This window comes from Balaenoptera ricei, chromosome 4, assembly GCF_028023285.1.
Source record: "Balaenoptera ricei isolate mBalRic1 chromosome 4, mBalRic1.hap2, whole genome shotgun sequence".
NCBI classification, from domain to species: domain Eukaryota; kingdom Metazoa; phylum Chordata; class Mammalia; order Artiodactyla; family Balaenopteridae; genus Balaenoptera; species Balaenoptera ricei.
The window spans coordinates 1,397,296-1,414,615 of record NC_082642.1 but is presented as its reverse complement, the minus strand read 5'-3'; the positions used below and the strand labels follow the sequence as shown (position 1 = coordinate 1,414,615).

The window sequence follows — 17,320 nt, the reverse complement described above, 5'->3', positions numbered from 1 at the left end:
ACTGACAAGGAAAAGAAAGAATAATAACACTGGGCAAAAGTTACTTCCTCTAGAGTGTGAAACTGAAAATTGGTGCTATTAACAGAATTTGATAAAACATACACATTATGTAATAAGCCAAACCTTTGTAGATCTAGGCTACCTCCCAAAACAAAGATTTAAAAATCAGTTTCATGGCAAAACTGGCTGGGAAATGGTGAACTTACAATATTTATATTCTTTTTTCTACTTTTGCTTCTGCTTTTTCATCAGAAATCAAGAAAAGCTTTTGACAGTCATTCTCAATATCAGCATACTTATATTTAAGAAGTGTTTTTAAAAAATAAACCATAGGTTTGTGACTTTTATTTGAATTCTTTTAATATAGCGAGCTTCTTTGGATAACGAAAGCACTGTGGATGAATTTTGCTATAGGTAAAAGATATTTAAAAACCACTTAATAAAAGTGTGATAACAAAACTAATAGCAAACATGAAGCACATATTCTAAAAACCAGCCAAACAAAATTTATACCTATTAAATCTAATGTCTTTTCTTTCTTCCTTAGAAATTTGGTCCAAACTATATCTTCTGATTGAGCCAGGGGTACTGCCCTCAGCATTTATTTTGTCTTCAAAAGCCTGTATTTTAACTTGGAGCTTTTCATGGTCTTCATTTTCATCAACAGTGAGGTTGGCTTCTTCCAGCTTCTCAAGAAATTCGATTTCAGTGCTGGGTTTTCTCCTAAAAGAATGAAAATCATTGCATTCGATGCTCATCACATATACCCTTCAGAACAGTGTTAACTGCTAACTGCTTCTTATTCAAAACTGAAAACTGTACCTGCTCAATTTTTTAATTTGTCATTTGACAAATATTTATTGAGTAACTACTATGGACACAGGTCTTTGAAATTGCTTCTACAGTGTATTCTGCCAGAAGTTTAGAAACATTGGTGTTTATGGCGACTTTGTATTAGAAATCGTTTTGAAGGATTCAGAGGACGAAAAGCAGTTTTTATGGTCATCTACCATATTCTTATCTAGCTTTCCAAAGCATGCTTTCATATGAAATTCATGCCAGGAATTTTCTAGAAAACTTATATATGCTGATCTGTTTGTACCGAAATTATTAGAATAAGAACATTTCAAATGGACTGTGTAAACTCATGGTTTTGTTATTTTAAGGAAATCAGTGGGACTCTTCCATTTTATGAAGCAAGGAAAATCTTTCTGAATTTTATTATGTTGGAGGAAAGAGGTTTTCCATGAATGACATTAATAGTTCCAAATATCTTGTATAGTAGAATTTATAAAACACTCTGTGGGTCATTAAAATTACCTCCTTTAAGGCAGGGGCTATTTGTGAAATAACTTTGTTACCTCTCTAAGGGCTAACACAGTGGCTTAGATAGAGTAAGACCCCACAGACAAGCTGCAGAAATAGCTCACTGATGCTCACTGAGGTGCTGAATGATTAGAGAAAAGTAGTATGTATTTATATTCCCTTACCTGCCTTCTAATATCGAGCCAGACTGGAGTTACTTTAATTTCAATTTAATGATCACTACCAATCATATAATTTGGGGTTAGGATTAATTCTCTCCTTATAAACACAAAGGTTAATAATCTCTAGAAATCCATTCACCAAGATGGCTTAATAATTCTGTTGGTTGTCTGTGTGTATTTACTTGGTTTTCGTATTTTTCCTAGAGGTTGAGGGAAGGCGCCTCAAATTCACAGAAAAATCCTGGCTTTTTCAAACATATGGCTATGTTTTCCATAAGGGCCAAAGTAAACCTGTCATATTTCTTAAGTTAGGGTGAGAAAATAAAATTTTGGTTTTCTGCTTTTTTAGGGAAAACCAACATAGAGGGGCTGTTGATGATTTTTTTTCAGTTACTTTCCACCCATTCTGGGGCCATGTCTGTGGTGGGCATTGTTGAAGGGCTGAATCCTGCAGCTTTTCTGACTGGCCCAGAGAGGGGTCCTGGCCTTGAGGGAGGGTTCCTAGTTTGGGGTCCTCAGGGGTTGGAGTCCTCCTGTTAGTCCAGCCCAGGGAGAGATGCTGAAGGTGAAAATTGGGAAGGAGAGTAGATCATCCATTAAGTAATAGGACATTGTTTATTGTGTAATAAGGTATTGTTGAGAAAATTTATTTGCATTTTTAATATAACTTTTATAGGCTTCCTATGGTTTTGCATACATAATGAAAAACTTATTTTCCATCCCATGCTTGAGTGAAATATACATGAGTAGATTTCAAGAACCAGCGCATGGGAATAAATGCTCATCTTGAACATGCTTCCCTTTCTGACACACATAAGATACTGGCTGCCCACAAACACATGGGAGGTTTTTACATCTTCTAGCCAGAAGATTCTAAAAGCTGAATTTTTACTCCTATTACAAATAAAATCAAGATAGTGCTGTCATTGGATGGTATTTTTAAAACCATCATGATTACAAAGGTTAATTTTAAAAGGTCCTTCTCAAGATGAGAAATTTGGGGGCAGTATTTATTTTCTATCTATGTTAGTCCATGTATAGTCACCAAACTAAAGTATTTCTCTGGTTCCTTGGAACCTAATCACATTTCAAAAATGAAAGATACCTTTATTTTTGAACTTTATTTTAGAAATTTCTATAGCTGGGATTATTAAAACTTAAAAATTTGTGAAGCACAAAGTATACCCCAATATGTATATATCAGATGTTGAGTACTGAACAAATTTTTAAATCTCAAAACATACAAGTTGTCAGAGGTGTAGTTTCTCATGCATTTACTAGTTTTTTCTCTCTACATAAAGCTCTGGGTTATAACAACAGTTTAAATAATAGCATTTTCTTCCAAAAAACTTCAAATTTCACATGATTATAGTAAATCTCCCTCAATAATTTTATTGGATCAGTTTCTGATTTTTTTTTTTTTTTTAAATTTTATTTATTTATTTATTTTATTTAAGGCTGTGCTGGGTCTTTGTTTCTGTGTGAGGGCTTTCTCTAGTTGTGGCGAGCGGGGGCCACTCTTCATCGCGGTGCGCGGGCCTCTCACTGTCACGGCCTCTCTTGTTGCGGAGCACAAGCTCCAGACGCGCAGGCTCAGTAGTTGTGGCTCACGGGCCTAGTTGCTCCGCGGCATGTGGGATCTTCCCAGACCAGGGATCGAACCCATGTCCCCTGCATTGGCAGGCAGATTCTCAACCACTGCGCCACCAGGGAAGCCCAGTTTCTGATTTTTTTAAATAAAATTTTCTTACTTATGGAGATCTTTTATTTCTTGTCCTCTTCATATCAATTTCCCCATCTATAAAATGGAGATAATAACTATACTTAACTCATAGGGTTGTTGGGAAGCTGAAATGACAGAATCGGTGTGAAGCACTGTTCCTAGCACAAAACAGGAAGTCAGGAGATGTTAAATTTTATTATTATTATTAATTGTTATTATTATTATCACTCCTCTGGAAGCTTTATCTGTCCTTGTCTAGGCATTGTATTAATGTAAAAAGAAAACACCAATGGCCTAGACACAGGCAGATCAATATTCCATATCCTGGAAGGTACTGATGTTCCTTGGAGAATGCTACGGCATCAGACTTTAGGAGAGGACAGTCACTCAGCCCCCTTTCCCTGCCCCTGTCTCCAGTCACCAAGCATTGGCTGTTAAGCACCAAGGACTGTGTGAGTCAGAGCTCTCGTACCTGGGAGCATGCCTTCCTTCACCTTCAGATTGCCTTACAGCATCCCTGAGGGGACTCTGGGTATGGAAGAAGTTATGGGTTAACCCTAGACATCCGCTGACCCAAGAGGGTTAGGTCAGGTGCCTCTGGGGCAGGTTGCCAGGTATGCAGCCAAATGTGAATTTCAGATAAACAACAAATATTTTTTTTAGTATAGGTATGTCTCTAATGGGACATAGTTAAAAATGTATTGTACTATACTAAAATGATTATACGTATACTAAAAAATTATTTGTTCTTTACCTGAAATTTAACTGGATGTCCTGTATTTCTATCAGCTTCATCTGGCCACCCTATTCCTGGGTAAATCCCTGCTGCTCAGTGGGAAGGGAACTATGATGCTCATCCCTGTTCCCCTGTGCCTGGCACAGTGCTTGACACTCACAGGTACCTGAAGTGTTTGCAGAATAAATGAACTGAGACCACCTACATCTCTGAAGCCAGCCTGCTCCCTGCACCCACAAAAAAACCCTCTGGAGGTCTACCAGATGTCTATGAAGCACTGGCTGCTTCTCCTGGTCCATGGGGAGTAGGGGATGGGGCAGTGTCATTTGGTAAATATCAACTGTGGAGAGAAGCAAGGAGCAAGAGTAGGAGTGAAAAGAGGGATTTGCAAAGGGCTAAATAAGTAAAGAAGCAACAATAAAATGTCTGGGCCAGAAAAGTAATCTCTAGATATGAGGCTGATGAGTGTGGCTGATGAGTAGGTTTCTCACCACAAAGAATTTCTCTCTTACACACGATCGTCCTTGTTTTTATGATTTGGAGATTTTATAACACAGGAGTCAGGGGATGGGGTGGTAATGAAGGGTCTCCAAGGTAGCCAAAGCCACAAGATGGACCAGAGAGAATTTTCTGTTACTGGCCATCAATCCACCTGGATTTGTCACAGAGTTTTGCTGGCAGAGAATTAGGAAAAGTTTTTGTTCCAATAGGTTGAAAGGTCAGAAAATGGTAGGTAGAAGTTTGAATTTATAAAAAACACTCACTGCTCCTTGACTTCTCTTGGTTTTTAAACTTAGTATAAATAGATAGGAGAGAACTGTTCAAAAACAAAAATCTTTTAGAGAGAGAAACTCTGCATTCCTTTTAGAGCAAAGAAATGCATCACAAATGTGAAAGTATGGGTGGAGAGTGGAGGTCCCGGTCCTGTTTACATTTATTTGTGGGGGCCAGGGAGTTCGGTTCATGCAAAGGGGTTGTTATTTTTTTTTCCATTTGTTACTTTTAACTCCAGAGGTAATTTTACAGAAATCTTTGTCAGAGTTCTATAATCCCCTAAATATTAACTTGGCTTTAACTCAACATGCCACATTACAAGAGGCTCAGATGATTTCCAGTCTGAACAGTTTTTGGTGTCTATTGCCAAGGTAAAGTTTGTAAAAGCATATCTAGGGATACCCAGGAGGGGCAGGGGAAGGCCTAATTATCTCCCTCTTGTGTGAGCGGGACTCCCCCTTAGAAACGAATTGGTCCTTGGGCAGCTCACTGCTCTCACTAAGCTGGGAGATGAGACTATAAAGCTGGCAGAGGTGGAGAGATTGGCAGCCTCTCCTCCTGGCTCCTTAAATCAAAGAAAAATAATATTAGTTAACTTTTGATGAGCTTGGCTTATGATCCCATGCCCAGGATATGTATCCTGCAGAGTTGAGCTTGTTAGAGGAGAAGTAGGAGAATATGATGGACCAAATCCACATAGGAGTCCTAAATTCTTAGGATGTTATGTTCCCTACTCTTCAGCAGTTTCTTGGGTCATCAATCATCATAAGAATGACAGAGATGATCCCCCAGCTCCACAGCACTGTCATCTGTTCTGGAACTGAAATGAGTAATGCCTCTGGAAAAGCTAAACTGGAATACTAAGGGAAAGGACAATGTTGAATCCAAATTCTTGGTACTCTCTTCTGCCCCTGACCGCCTCAGTGCGCAAGAGCAGAGACCAGCAGGTGCTCAGTTATATGGGCACCAGAACATAGAACTTGCTGAAATGAAATGACTCCATGGTTTATTTCATTCACAACAAGATTCTTTTTAGGGGCTTCAAAAGGAGAGCGTGGCGGGGAAATAGACTGAATATGGCCTTCCAGGGAAAAGATCTAGGTTTATGACTCCAATCTCCTGTTTGTTAGTGACAGGCAAATCTCTTTATGACTTTTCTGTTATCTAAAAATGGGATCAATGATACTGTATCACCAGATTGCTGAAAACATTATAGAAGATAATGGATTTGACAGTGTAGCCCAATACAGAATGGGCATGAAAATGTCAAATGGTAAAACCCTAGGCAGCTACTGCCCAATGTGGACATTTGATTCCGAAAGAAGGCAGCTTGTACAGGTGATACCAAACCTGGAAGGTAAGCTGCTTCTTTTTCTAAGCCAGGAAGGACCATACAGTCCCTCCTACCTCTGCAGCATCCTAAAGACTGTGGACTATAGGAGAGCGACCCTTCCTACTGTGTGAGCATACAAGGACTGGGATATAGAAATGGTCGATTTTTAAAAAATCTCTGTACTTCAAGGATGAATTCTGAGCCATTGCAGGCATGGAGAGAGAACGTTCTGCTAATAGAACAAAAGTTTGAAAGTCCTGATACGAGGAAGTGATCACTCTAATACAGATGCTCAGTCATTTGTTCACTTTTCATTTAACCAACACGAGAAGCAATGGGACACAGAAAAAGATGAGCAAAAAGTGCAAGGCCCCTGCCCTTGCTGCTCAAAGTGAGGTTGCTGGGCCAGCACAATCAGCATCACCTTATAGGTTGTCGGAGATGCAGAATCTCGGGCTCCATCCCAGAGCTGCCGACTCAGAGTGTGTGCTTTAACCCAATCCCCAGGTGTTCCAGTTTGAGAAGCACTGGCCCAGGCACTGAAGGAACAGAATCTGAAGCATACCAGGGCAGAGGCACTTTCCCTTAATCAAGCAAAGCTGCCGAGGGTTTCACTAATTCTGTAGTGAGGTGAGACTTAATAAACTGTGTGTGGGACTTCTCTGGTGGCAGAGAGGTTAAGAATCCGCCTGCCACTGCAGGGGACATGGGTTCGATCCCTGGTCCGGGAAGATCCCACATGCCGCGGAGCAACGAAGCCTGCACTCTAGAGCCCATGCTCCGCGACAAGAGAAACCACCGCGATGAGAAGCCCGCACGCTGCAAAGGAGAGTGGCCCCCGCTCGCCACAACTAGAGAAAGCCCGTGCGCGGCAACGAAGACCCAACGCAGTTAAGTAAATAAGTAAGTAAATAAATAACTGTGTGTTATTTGGAGTTGGAGTGTGGTAAACTGTATGCAGTTCCCTCACGTTCCATAGCTTTATCTTCCTCAAGCCTTCCAGGGTCTTTACCAGTTCTGAGGTAAAGGTACCTTTTCACTTTTTGCCCCTGACAGATACTGGTTCAGATGGACCCGGAATTCTTAGTCAAGGTTCCCGAGCCTAGAATGGGCAGACCCGGTGAGCGGCAGCCTTACCTGAAGGCTGACAGATCCTAATAAGTTGTCATCTGGATGTGGCACAAGTTACAAAAGCACGTTGAAAATTATAAAAGAGTACAAAAATGTAACATAGTAATGTCATCAGAACACTCTGAATCAGGGGAGAGAATTGTAGAGACAACACGCTCCGCCTTTTCTAGGCTAACTTTTTTTCTGGGAACATGAGCAGGTAATGGGGGCTGCCCATGAGGATTAAGGGGAGGGTATCTGCCATGAAATGCAACCACTGGGCCTGAAGAGGGAAAAAGTAAGACGTTGTCACTCACCATCGTTTAACACTGGAAGAGCAGGGCAATGGTTAAGTTATCCTTTTTGCTACATCTCCTCATCCGGTCTGCCCATTCTACTAGTGAAGCAGGCCCTTTGCCATCTCCATTTCACAGATGGAGTAGCTGAGGCACAGAGACGTCGACTAATTTACCGAAGATCAACTAGTAAACCCAGGATTAAACACAAGTATCCACCTCCAGGGCTCACCTGCTTCATACCCTCTTCCCCCTGCCTCTCAGTAGGTGTTTCCTTCAGTTTGCCTCTGACTCTACCACAGGAACAAGCAATACATATTTTGGGACCGGTGACAGCACAGTAACCAACAAGAATTATTATATGCTAATATCGCAGAGTAACATCCTGTGGGAACACACCAGAACAGAGTTGACATATAATCACCGAGCAACCCTTCACAGAGGTCTGAAAAATAAATTCTGGTGTCCCCTTTAAAAAAAACTGAAAGGTGTTCAAAACTCAGGAAACAGCATGCAAATAGCAACTTCAGAGTTCAATTATGATGGATACCAAAAAGGAACAGGGAGCTTTTGGGGAATGAAAATAGCAAACAGCTGGGTCATCAGGGTCAAGTAGAACTGTTTTATCCTCAGCTGTCACCCTTCCCACAAGGGGCCATCTAGGGTAAAGTCCCTCTCACCTCTCCTCCCACAGCACAGGTTTTCCTTTCCTCCAGGCTAAAGCTTTGCTGTTCCCTGTCTTGTTTGAAAGGGGAAGCCAAACCACAGAAGCTTGATGAAAGGCTATTTTCTCTTTTGTGCGTCCTGTGTTTTGAACACAGCCGTGTTACAGGAAAGGGGCCTGGTCCCCCTGGCAGAAGTGTAACTGTGCCGCTCACCCTCCTGGCAGGGCTGTCCACACCGGCAGAGCCAGCCCCTCTGGGGCCTCACGCTCCCTGGCGCTGCTTCATCGGCTCCAAAGCTGATAATGCTGTCTCCCACCTACCTCTCTTGCTGATAAACGAATTCCTGAAATACCTTTACAGACCTTCGCATCACCATAAATGCTGCTTTAAGGAAGGACAAATGGTGGAAGTAAATGAAAAGCAGATGGAACGTAAATGGTACCACATGACAGACTTAACTTCTTCAGTAAGAAGAGGGGCAAAAAACTGAAGCCCTTCCTTCCCTACACATGGAGGAGTAACAAGAACCACAGCTACTGCCACAAATGGTTGTTCCGATTTTCTTTTTATACAAGTGACCACCCTAGACCTCCCTAGATTGAAAACATATACATGTTTTTTATGAAAACTCTGGTTACCTTGGTGGGGTGAAATTGCATTCAGCTTTTCCTAAGCAGGGGGCAACACTGACCAGAACATCACATGTTTTTAATTATGGTCCTGAACCTCCTTATGTACAGTTTTCGAGCCAACAGTTGCTCTCAAAGAATCAATTTCTCTTTGTATAAACATGTCTTGCCTAAAAAAGTGGGAGCTCTTGTAAGCACTTTTAAGACTCTATTTTCCTTCCATAGTGCATAGGCTCTGAATATTAGCTCTCTCAAGTTTGGGGGAGACTGGAGGGTAAACAGAAAGATACCTAGCACTTCAGCGCAGGCCTTCAGGTGTGGAGGAGTGGAGAGGCAATGTGAGCTGTAGCAGGGCAAAAGAGAGAAGGTCACCATGGGCATGGGTGGGTGGGGAAGACCTCCTGGGGAAGGGATACCAAACTGGAGTACTGGATAAGAGCAGCCTTCAGTGGGAAGACAGGCACAAAGAAGGCATTCTATTGATAGAAGATAATAATAAAGGTTAGTGTTGTGTCACTTTGGGGAGGAACAGGCAAGTCACCCCTGACATTCCTTTAAAATTCCTTTATTAATGAAGTACTGTGAACACTGTAAATCTTGTCCACACTACAATTTGAGATACACTGGACTACACTAAAGGAAGAAACGAAAGAAAACTCTATGAGCTGATGTCTGGGCATTTACACTATTGCCCCTCCAAGAACTACCATGAACCTAGAGGTGAGTAGGGGTTGGGTAAAGAATTTTACTTTGTTCTTGCCCATCCACAAAGTTTTCTCCACTATGCTTTAGTATGAAGCCTCTGTAATCCTAATATATATTAAAAGATGTTGTTGTGACGATGTAACAATATAACATAGTAAAAGCTCCCAGCACTGAACCAACCCATCACACGGTAGGAGCTGGTTAAAAAGCTTGATCAGACTCAGAAACATGGTCTTCTCTGAAAAGCTGGAGAGAAAAACCTGGCTCCCTGCTCTCTGCAGTTTCGGCTGTGGACTCGGTAAAGAGCCATCACTCCTAAACTCTTGGGCTGTGCCTTCAGGGACTGTGTATCACACCAGGGTTGGGTTCTGATGTGATTCCCAGATGTCAAGATGGGAACTCTGGAATGACAGGTTGCAAAGGGTCTCACAGTTGGAAAAGAGTCTCTGCAGTCCATGTTGCTTTGTTACACATTCCAGACACACAATGACTCAAATCCCCTGTTCCACCCTGCCATCCACTTCTTTGATGTTCAATGCATGAAATTTAGAATAAGCCAAAACTCTGGGGTGACTCCATGGAGGGGAGATGTCCTGGAGTCCTTTCCTTGTGAACATAATCTCCTTATTCTATCTTCCCTTCATTCTCTCCCACATACTGTTGTTTCATTTCCTTCCCTCCACTGTGCCATCGCTTTCCATTTACAGGTTTCCCCCGCTATCTGAGCATTCCTATGAAACTTTTCCTAAGCTGAAATGGGTGTAAGGCGAAGAAGCAATTACCTTTTTTTTTGTAAAAGTGAAAATCCTCTTTGGATTTCTTTCTGTTAGCAAAAATAGATACAATTGGCCCTCCATATTCCCCCTTCCGCATCCTCAGATTCAACCAACCACAGAATGAATTCTGAATTTTGATCTGCAATTGGTTGAAACTGAGGATGTGGAACTAGCCTATACAGGGGCCAACTGCGCTACACCATTTTATAAGAGGGACTTGAGGCTCGATGGATGGATGGCTTTTGGTATCCGAGGGGTCCTGGAATCAAGACGACTGTACTAATGTAGGTCTTTCCTCAAAGCAAAGGGGCGTAAAGTGAACTTTTGAAAAGTGAGGGTTACCTGTATCCCGAAATCAGATTTAAACCTACCGAATAGGTTTTGACTATATTCTACCTTTCATTGCCTACCCCTCACCTCCCACCTGATTCTTAAAAACAAAGAATAAACACAGTCTCACCACTACTATCACCATCACCACCAAAACAATCAAAGAACATACACCCATTTAATCAAGCCAGAGGTTAATGCTTTGTGTTAAAACTTTTCTTAAAGGTAACTTTCTCCCCCATGACTTTGATGGCTTTGGCTAGGGTGTGAAAGCTGGATCTGAGGGAACTGTGACCGCCCCCCCACCCCGCCCCCCGCCAGGCCTGGGACTTAGGGCTGGGTCAGGTGCCCTTTCTCCTTTCCCTCTGCTTTCCCCTTGTGCCTTCTTCCTGGCCCCTCTTTCTCCCTACCTTTTCTCATTCCTCCTATTTACCTCCCCACCCCTGCTTTCTTTTCACAATTTCCATCCCTCAAACCTTCCATCCCTAGTTGGGGCCAAGCCGAATCTCCTCCTAAGACCACCTGTGACAAACTGTCCGCAATTCTGATGGTGCCTGATTAGAGCAGCCTCCCTGGCACCACACGCATTGGCAAAGGCGTCTTCTAGTCCAAGGATCACTGACTGCTCAGCCAGCACACAGCTGCCAGGAGCCACCCTCTCCTTCCCCAGCTTCCGTGGGTCCCGGCAAGCAAATGGTTCAATGGTTAGCGGCCACCCAGCAGGCTACTTTGGGCTCATACACTTTTGAAAGGTATAGACCTTTTCTCCTATCTTGACACCCTCTCTTTTTTATTTAAAAAAATTTTTGAATTAATTTTTATTGGAGTACAGTTGATTTACAATGTTGTGTTAGTTTCTGCTGTACAGCAAAGTGAATCAGTTATACACATACATATATCCACTCTTTTTTAGATTCTTTTCCCATATAATTGATTACAGAGTATTGAGTAGAGTTCCCTGTGCTATACAGTAGGTTCTTATTAGTTATCTATTTTATATATAGTGGTGCGTATATGTCAATCCCAATCTCCCAGTTTTTCCCTCCCACCCCTTCCCCCTTGGTAACCATAAGAAAAATAGGGAACGCTTCACGAATTTGCATGTCACCCTTGAGTAGGGCCCATACTAACCTTCTCTGTATCGTTCCAATTTTAGCATATGTGCTGCCAAAGCAAGCACCACCCTCTCTTTTTTAATCCACAATTGCTGTTATCTTTCTTTTGCTTCTCCAGAATTAATCTCAAAATCTAAATGTTTTGCATGGCTGTCCTGTTAGTCAGCCTCCGGTGGTTTATTATTTAGATAAAAACATTCATCCTGAAACACAGGAACAAGAAAAGTGCAAGTGTGCTTACCTGGTGCATCAAATAAAAAATCACCCGATTAATTCAGTCATTTGGCGCAAAGGAGGCTCCTGTCTCCTCCAGTTTTTCACTCTCTCTAGGATGCTAATTGTTTTTCTTTTGATAGTCTTGTAATTTTGGCCTGAAGTCTAAAATCTGGCCTGCTGGGCTATGTGTCAGATTTGTAAATTAGATAACATCTGTTTTGAATTTAATCCATCTTTAATTTTCTTTTGAGCTCTCTTCCCTTATTCATTTCCCCTTCAATTGTAAGGATCAGACTTTGCTGGATGCTTTAGACAAAAGTGTGGACCTTTCTACTTTGTGGGGCACAGATTACAATTACTGAAGCTAAATGGTCACAATGAAGGCTATTCAGAGAAAAGATGTGGGGAGAGAAGCCTTAGCAACCATCCCAGAGAGGATGAGCAGCTAATACAAAAGCCTGGCTGTCCACACCAGCTTTTCTGAGATTCCCACCAAATACTTACAGTTGATTAGAAGGAGACTGACAGAGAGGGTTGAAACGGGGGAAGTATTGTGAATTGAGAGAGGCTGAGGTGGTGGCGATGGTGGTGGTGGTGGTGTATGTGACCTTTTACCTCTTCATATTTCATTTTTTCTTTTTTCTTTTCCCCTCAGAAAAATAATAAAGGGAGGAGAAATGCATTTTCCTAATGCAGACTCATATTTTGACAGTGAGACCTCATTTTTTTCTCCTGTCTACATATCTCCTACATTCTTCTTTTCATGTGGAAGTTGTTTATTGCTAATTGGATTGGGCCTGCTTATTAAGAATCATTTTTCCTGTCAGAATGCCTAATGTAACACCCTTGTATAACATGTTTTTCCTTTATACAAACCCTTTTTCACACATATAATCTCATGGAGAGTCAATCGGCGTCTTGAAACTTTGCCTGTGTAGAGGCAAGAAAGAACGGATAGGCTGCTGGCCAGAATACGTGCCCGAGCTTTCGCATCTGACGCACACACCAGTCACCGCCGGAAGAAGAAATGAGCAGGCTAGCTGTGCACAGAATGTAAAGTGGCTCCCCCGAACACCAGCTGTAGAAGCTCTAAACTGAATTTCCCCACATCATGAAAACTGGCCAACAGTGACTTTGTGCTTGCACATAGATGACAAATCATCCCTTCATGATGCTGGTTTTGGGTTTTTTGGATGCTGCCATGTGTAGGCTGTTGCTAGGCAGGTCATGGGGTCTGTGTAAATGCTGTTTTTCAATGGAATACGTAGATAGCAGTGGTTCTCAACTGGGGGTGATTTTTATCTCTAAGGGGACATTTAGCAGTGTCTGCAGACATTTTTGGTTGTCACAGCTGAGGGGGAGGGTTGCTACTAGCATCTGGTGGGCAGAGGCTGCAGAAGCTCGTAAGTATTGTAGAACGCACAGAACAACTCCACAACCAAGAATTATCTAGCCCAAATGTCAATAGCACCAAAATCAGAAACCCTCGTATTATAGGCAACTATACTAGACACTGAACCAGGCAGCAACAGATTTTTATATGCTCAATCAAAACTACAGTGTTGAGAGAAAAGGGCACTTGCTATCTGGCTTCCTCAGATGAATAGCTATTGTTGACTCTGATGACCATCTTGGCCATAAAATATTCTCTGTGTGGAGTGGGCCAAGAGGTCCTCCAGATGGGCTCCCCTCCTGCTACGTCTTTTCTTGGTGATCAGCACCCTCTTCCATGTGTATGTGGCCACTCAAGCTAGGTATCTTTGGGTTTTCATTCACTCTCCTCCCCTTCTCCTCACCCCACCTCTCACCAATAATCGATTCTTCCTAATTCCAAGCTCTCTCACTATAAAGATCTGTCCTGACTTCCTAGGTTCCCCACCTCTGATTTGGCCCAGGCCTCGCTCACCATGGAGGGCGCCTACTGCTAAGCCCCCAGTAATAGCATCCTGGCCCCTCTCTCTCTTGCCAGCCTGCGGCTCCAGCCAACTCCATTCAGGGCTCCACCACGTCAGCCACTTCCTCATCCACCTAGTCCTTTAGAGAAGAAATATTTATTGAGTGCCCACTATCTGCTAATTACTGTGCTAGGAGCAGTGTTCATTCCCTGGATTAAAATCTTTCCAAGCCGCCATGTTGCTCACAGGACAAACTCCTTGCTTCTCTGAGAATCTGCCTTTGACCTAACTTTTCAGTTTACTCTCCCACCCTCCACTGATGTATTCACTCCAGCCACGCTGAACGAATTGCTTTTCGTTAGTCTGGGTCACACACTCTTAAACTCTTTTATCTTTGCATGTGAGGAGCGTCCTTTCTATTTGGAGTATCCTTTCAACGCTTATCTGGGGAACTTTCATCCATCCTGTGCAACTTAATCTGGTACCTACGCAGATGCCTGGCACATGGAAGCTACTCAATAAATATGGAATGAACTTAAATTTCACCTTCTTCGTGAAACATTCTTCGTTCCCCTGGCTATATGTCTCTCATGCTCCACAGCCTGCTATACGCACTTCCATTAACCCCGTCACATGCACTGACTGTGAACCCTTTGAGGAATGGTGTTTTATGTCTTATGTTTTGTTTTATATCTCTTGGGACCTCCAGGCTCTGTGCCATGCTGGACATAAAGTGGACCCTTGTGACTAAATGTTCACTATTTTGTAAGGATGGCTTCTCGTGTTTTTGGAATGCTGTTTCAGACTGAAAATGATATGCATCATTTGTTAGCCCCAAAACTCACAAAATCTGATGCTAGTCTCAAATGTGCCCTGCCCCTTCTCCATAACTGAATACCTTCCAGTGCATAGGATCTGAAATTTGAGTCCATCTTTTATCACTTAGTTACTGTGTAACCTTGGGAAGAGATTTAACCAGTCTCTGAGCCTTTGTTTCTTCTTCTATAAAATAGGAATAATGATAATGGCCCTTCTTACCCCTTAGGGTGATCATGAGAATCAAATGAGATGATGAATTTGAAAGTACTTTGTAACTTCTAAGGTCATAAAACTTTCCAAGTGCCTCCTTATTCAAAATGTAGCAAAACATAATAAAACCCCTCCCTCAATCTTGCATGGTCTTTATTTTTTTCCACAAACTTCTTGAAAGGACCAGATTTGTTTATTGTATCCACCCTCTCCCTTCAACCCCAGGCGTCCTGTTTTATGTCCAGCCATACCACTGGCAGCTCACTCACTACAATCATCAATAATCTTCTAATTGCTAATATCTGTGGACACTTTTCTGTCCTTCCTTCATTTGACCTGACTCCAGTCTGCCTCTGCCTGAGATGTTCTCTGCACTGGGGCCAGAGTGAGCTTCCTGAAACATGGATTCTGATCATATCCTAACATGTAAAAACCCACCATGATTCCTCACAGCCTCCAGGATAAAATTCAAACTCCTTAAGAAGGTCTGTCATGTCCTGCATCATCTGGTCCCTGCCTACCACTTCATCAGTATTACCTAATGTCACTTTCCTTATTACACACACCCTAGCCAGACAAAATGACTTCTGTTTCCAGAAAGTGCTGTGCTCTTTCACATGCTGCCCCAAAGCCAGCCTGGTACAATCTGGTCATCTTTCAAGACTTGGTTCAAAATATCACCTCTTTTGGGAAGCATTCCCTGATCTCAGCTTCCCATTCCTCTCCATTCCATGCTGAAGTAGGTACCCCCATCTCTGTGTTCCCCAGACTCCTTGACAGCATCATAATCAGCATAATCTTCCCACTATTCTCTAACTACCCACTCAATATTTACCTCCTCGCTAGACAATGAGCTCTTTGGGTAAAGAAACATGTTTTATCTCTCAATATGTCTAGCTTTTGGCAGGGTTCCTGGTATAGAGTAAGCAACTGTTAAATGCTTGTTAAATAAATAAACGAGTTCGATAAACATTATTATTTGCACTACATTCTTATTCCTTTACCGTATTTTTTACACTTTTTTTTAGGATTGTTTTGGTTACATTCTGGTTTTCACAGATTTAGAAAAAATTCTGGCAAATGTCATAATTTATGCAGAAGTTACTCTATGTTGAGATAGTGAGTTTGGCTTTCTTTGGGAACTTTTATGCTTACAAAAGAAAACATAGCCTTTTGTGCTATGCCTCAGTGGGTTCACAACAGATCCTGAGGTACCCAGGAATCCCTGCTCACCTGTCGCTTCTGGCCTTGGTGGTTTCCAGCTGTCGCGTAAGGAGCTTGGCAATGGCAGTGAAGCTGTTGCTCATGCGGAAGATGTCTCTGCTCTGAGGGCCCAGGATGGAGGAGAAGGTGTCCGTGATGCTCTTAATCTCCAGCAGGAGAATATGGTGAAACGAGTGCTCCATGCTGGCCAGCTGACTCACCAGGAACGGCAAGCAGCTCCTGGCTCTCTCCTGCCAAGAACAATGGAGAACGTGTACAACTGTTGGCGGGGATGGAAACTGCTGCAGCCACTATGGAAAATAGTACGGCAGTTCCTCTGAAAATAGACCTACCCTATGATCCAGTAATCCCACTTCTGGGAATCTATCCAAAGGAAACGAAGTCATTTTCTCAAAGAGATATCTGCACTGCCATGTTCATAGAAGCATTATGTACAACAGCCAAGACATGGAAGCAACCTAAGTGTTCATTGACAGATGAATGGATAAAGACAAGGTGGCATATATGTATGGAATGAAAAGTTATTCAGCCACAAAAAAGAAGGAAATCCTGCCATTTGTGATTACATGGATGAATCTGGAGGGCATTATGCTAAGTGAAACAAGCCAGACAGAGAAAGATAGACACTTTATGGTATCTCTTATGCGTAGAATCTAAAAAAAAAGTCAAACCCAAGAAACAGAGGCTAGAAAAGTGGTTGCCAAGGACTAGTGGCTGGGGGGGGTGGGAAATAGGGAAAAGTTGGTAAAGTGTATAAACATTCAGTTATAAGATGAATAGGGTCTGAGGATCTAATGTATAACATAGTGACCATAGTCGATAACACTGTATCATGTAATTGAAATTTGCTAAAACATATGGGACTAATGGATGGGTTAATTAACTTGATAGGGGGAATCCTTTCACAATGTCTATGTATAGCAAATCATTTGTTGTACACTTTAAATATCTTATAATTTTACTTGTCAATTATACCTTAATAAAGCTGGGGGTGGGGGTGGTGGGGAAGAACGATGAAGAACTAAGGTCTATATTTAAAAAAAAAGTCAGAGTCCCATGACCTGCAGATGATAATTCTATGGGGAGTTTACTTAGAGAGCTAGCTGAAGCTAACAATGTTTCATTCATAATGCCTCTTAATTGGCTTCTTTGAGGTTTTGATTTTTTTCCTGATTTCCAAGACAATTTTCAAAAAATAAATAAAACCTTTTTCCTGTTGCTCCTTTCTTAAAAATATGTAGTCTCATGAGCCTATCTTGCCAGGTCCAAATCTCTCA

The 17,320-nt window shown here is 42.1% G+C and overlaps 1 protein-coding gene and 1 non-coding gene across 14 annotated transcripts in view; both read right to left on the bottom strand.

Moving 5' to 3' along the window:
* The window catches only part of VEPH1 (ventricular zone expressed PH domain containing 1), a 291,970-nt gene that overhangs the window by 171,678 nt on the left and 102,972 nt on the right, over window positions 1-17,320 (bottom strand). For 11 of the 13 annotated variants that reach the window (XR_009502810.1, XM_059920041.1, XM_059920044.1 and 8 more), the window contains exons 7-8: window positions 16,053-16,273; window positions 514-723 (exon numbers count right to left, since the gene is read on the bottom strand). Coding sequence is in view for 12 of the 13 variants with exons in the window: in XM_059920041.1 (XP_059776024.1) it covers window positions 514-723; window positions 16,053-16,273 (431 nt within the window). In the remaining variant the exon portion in view is untranslated. Of the gene's footprint in view, window positions 1-513; window positions 724-11,745; window positions 11,883-16,052; window positions 16,274-17,320 lie in introns of those variants that run through there. The other 2 variants (XM_059920052.1, XM_059920046.1) reach the window with 2 other exon arrangements.
* On the bottom strand, window positions 11,638-11,744 carry LOC132365675 (U6 spliceosomal RNA). Its single transcript, XR_009503196.1, has one exon. It is a non-coding gene; the product is annotated as a U6 spliceosomal RNA (small nuclear RNA).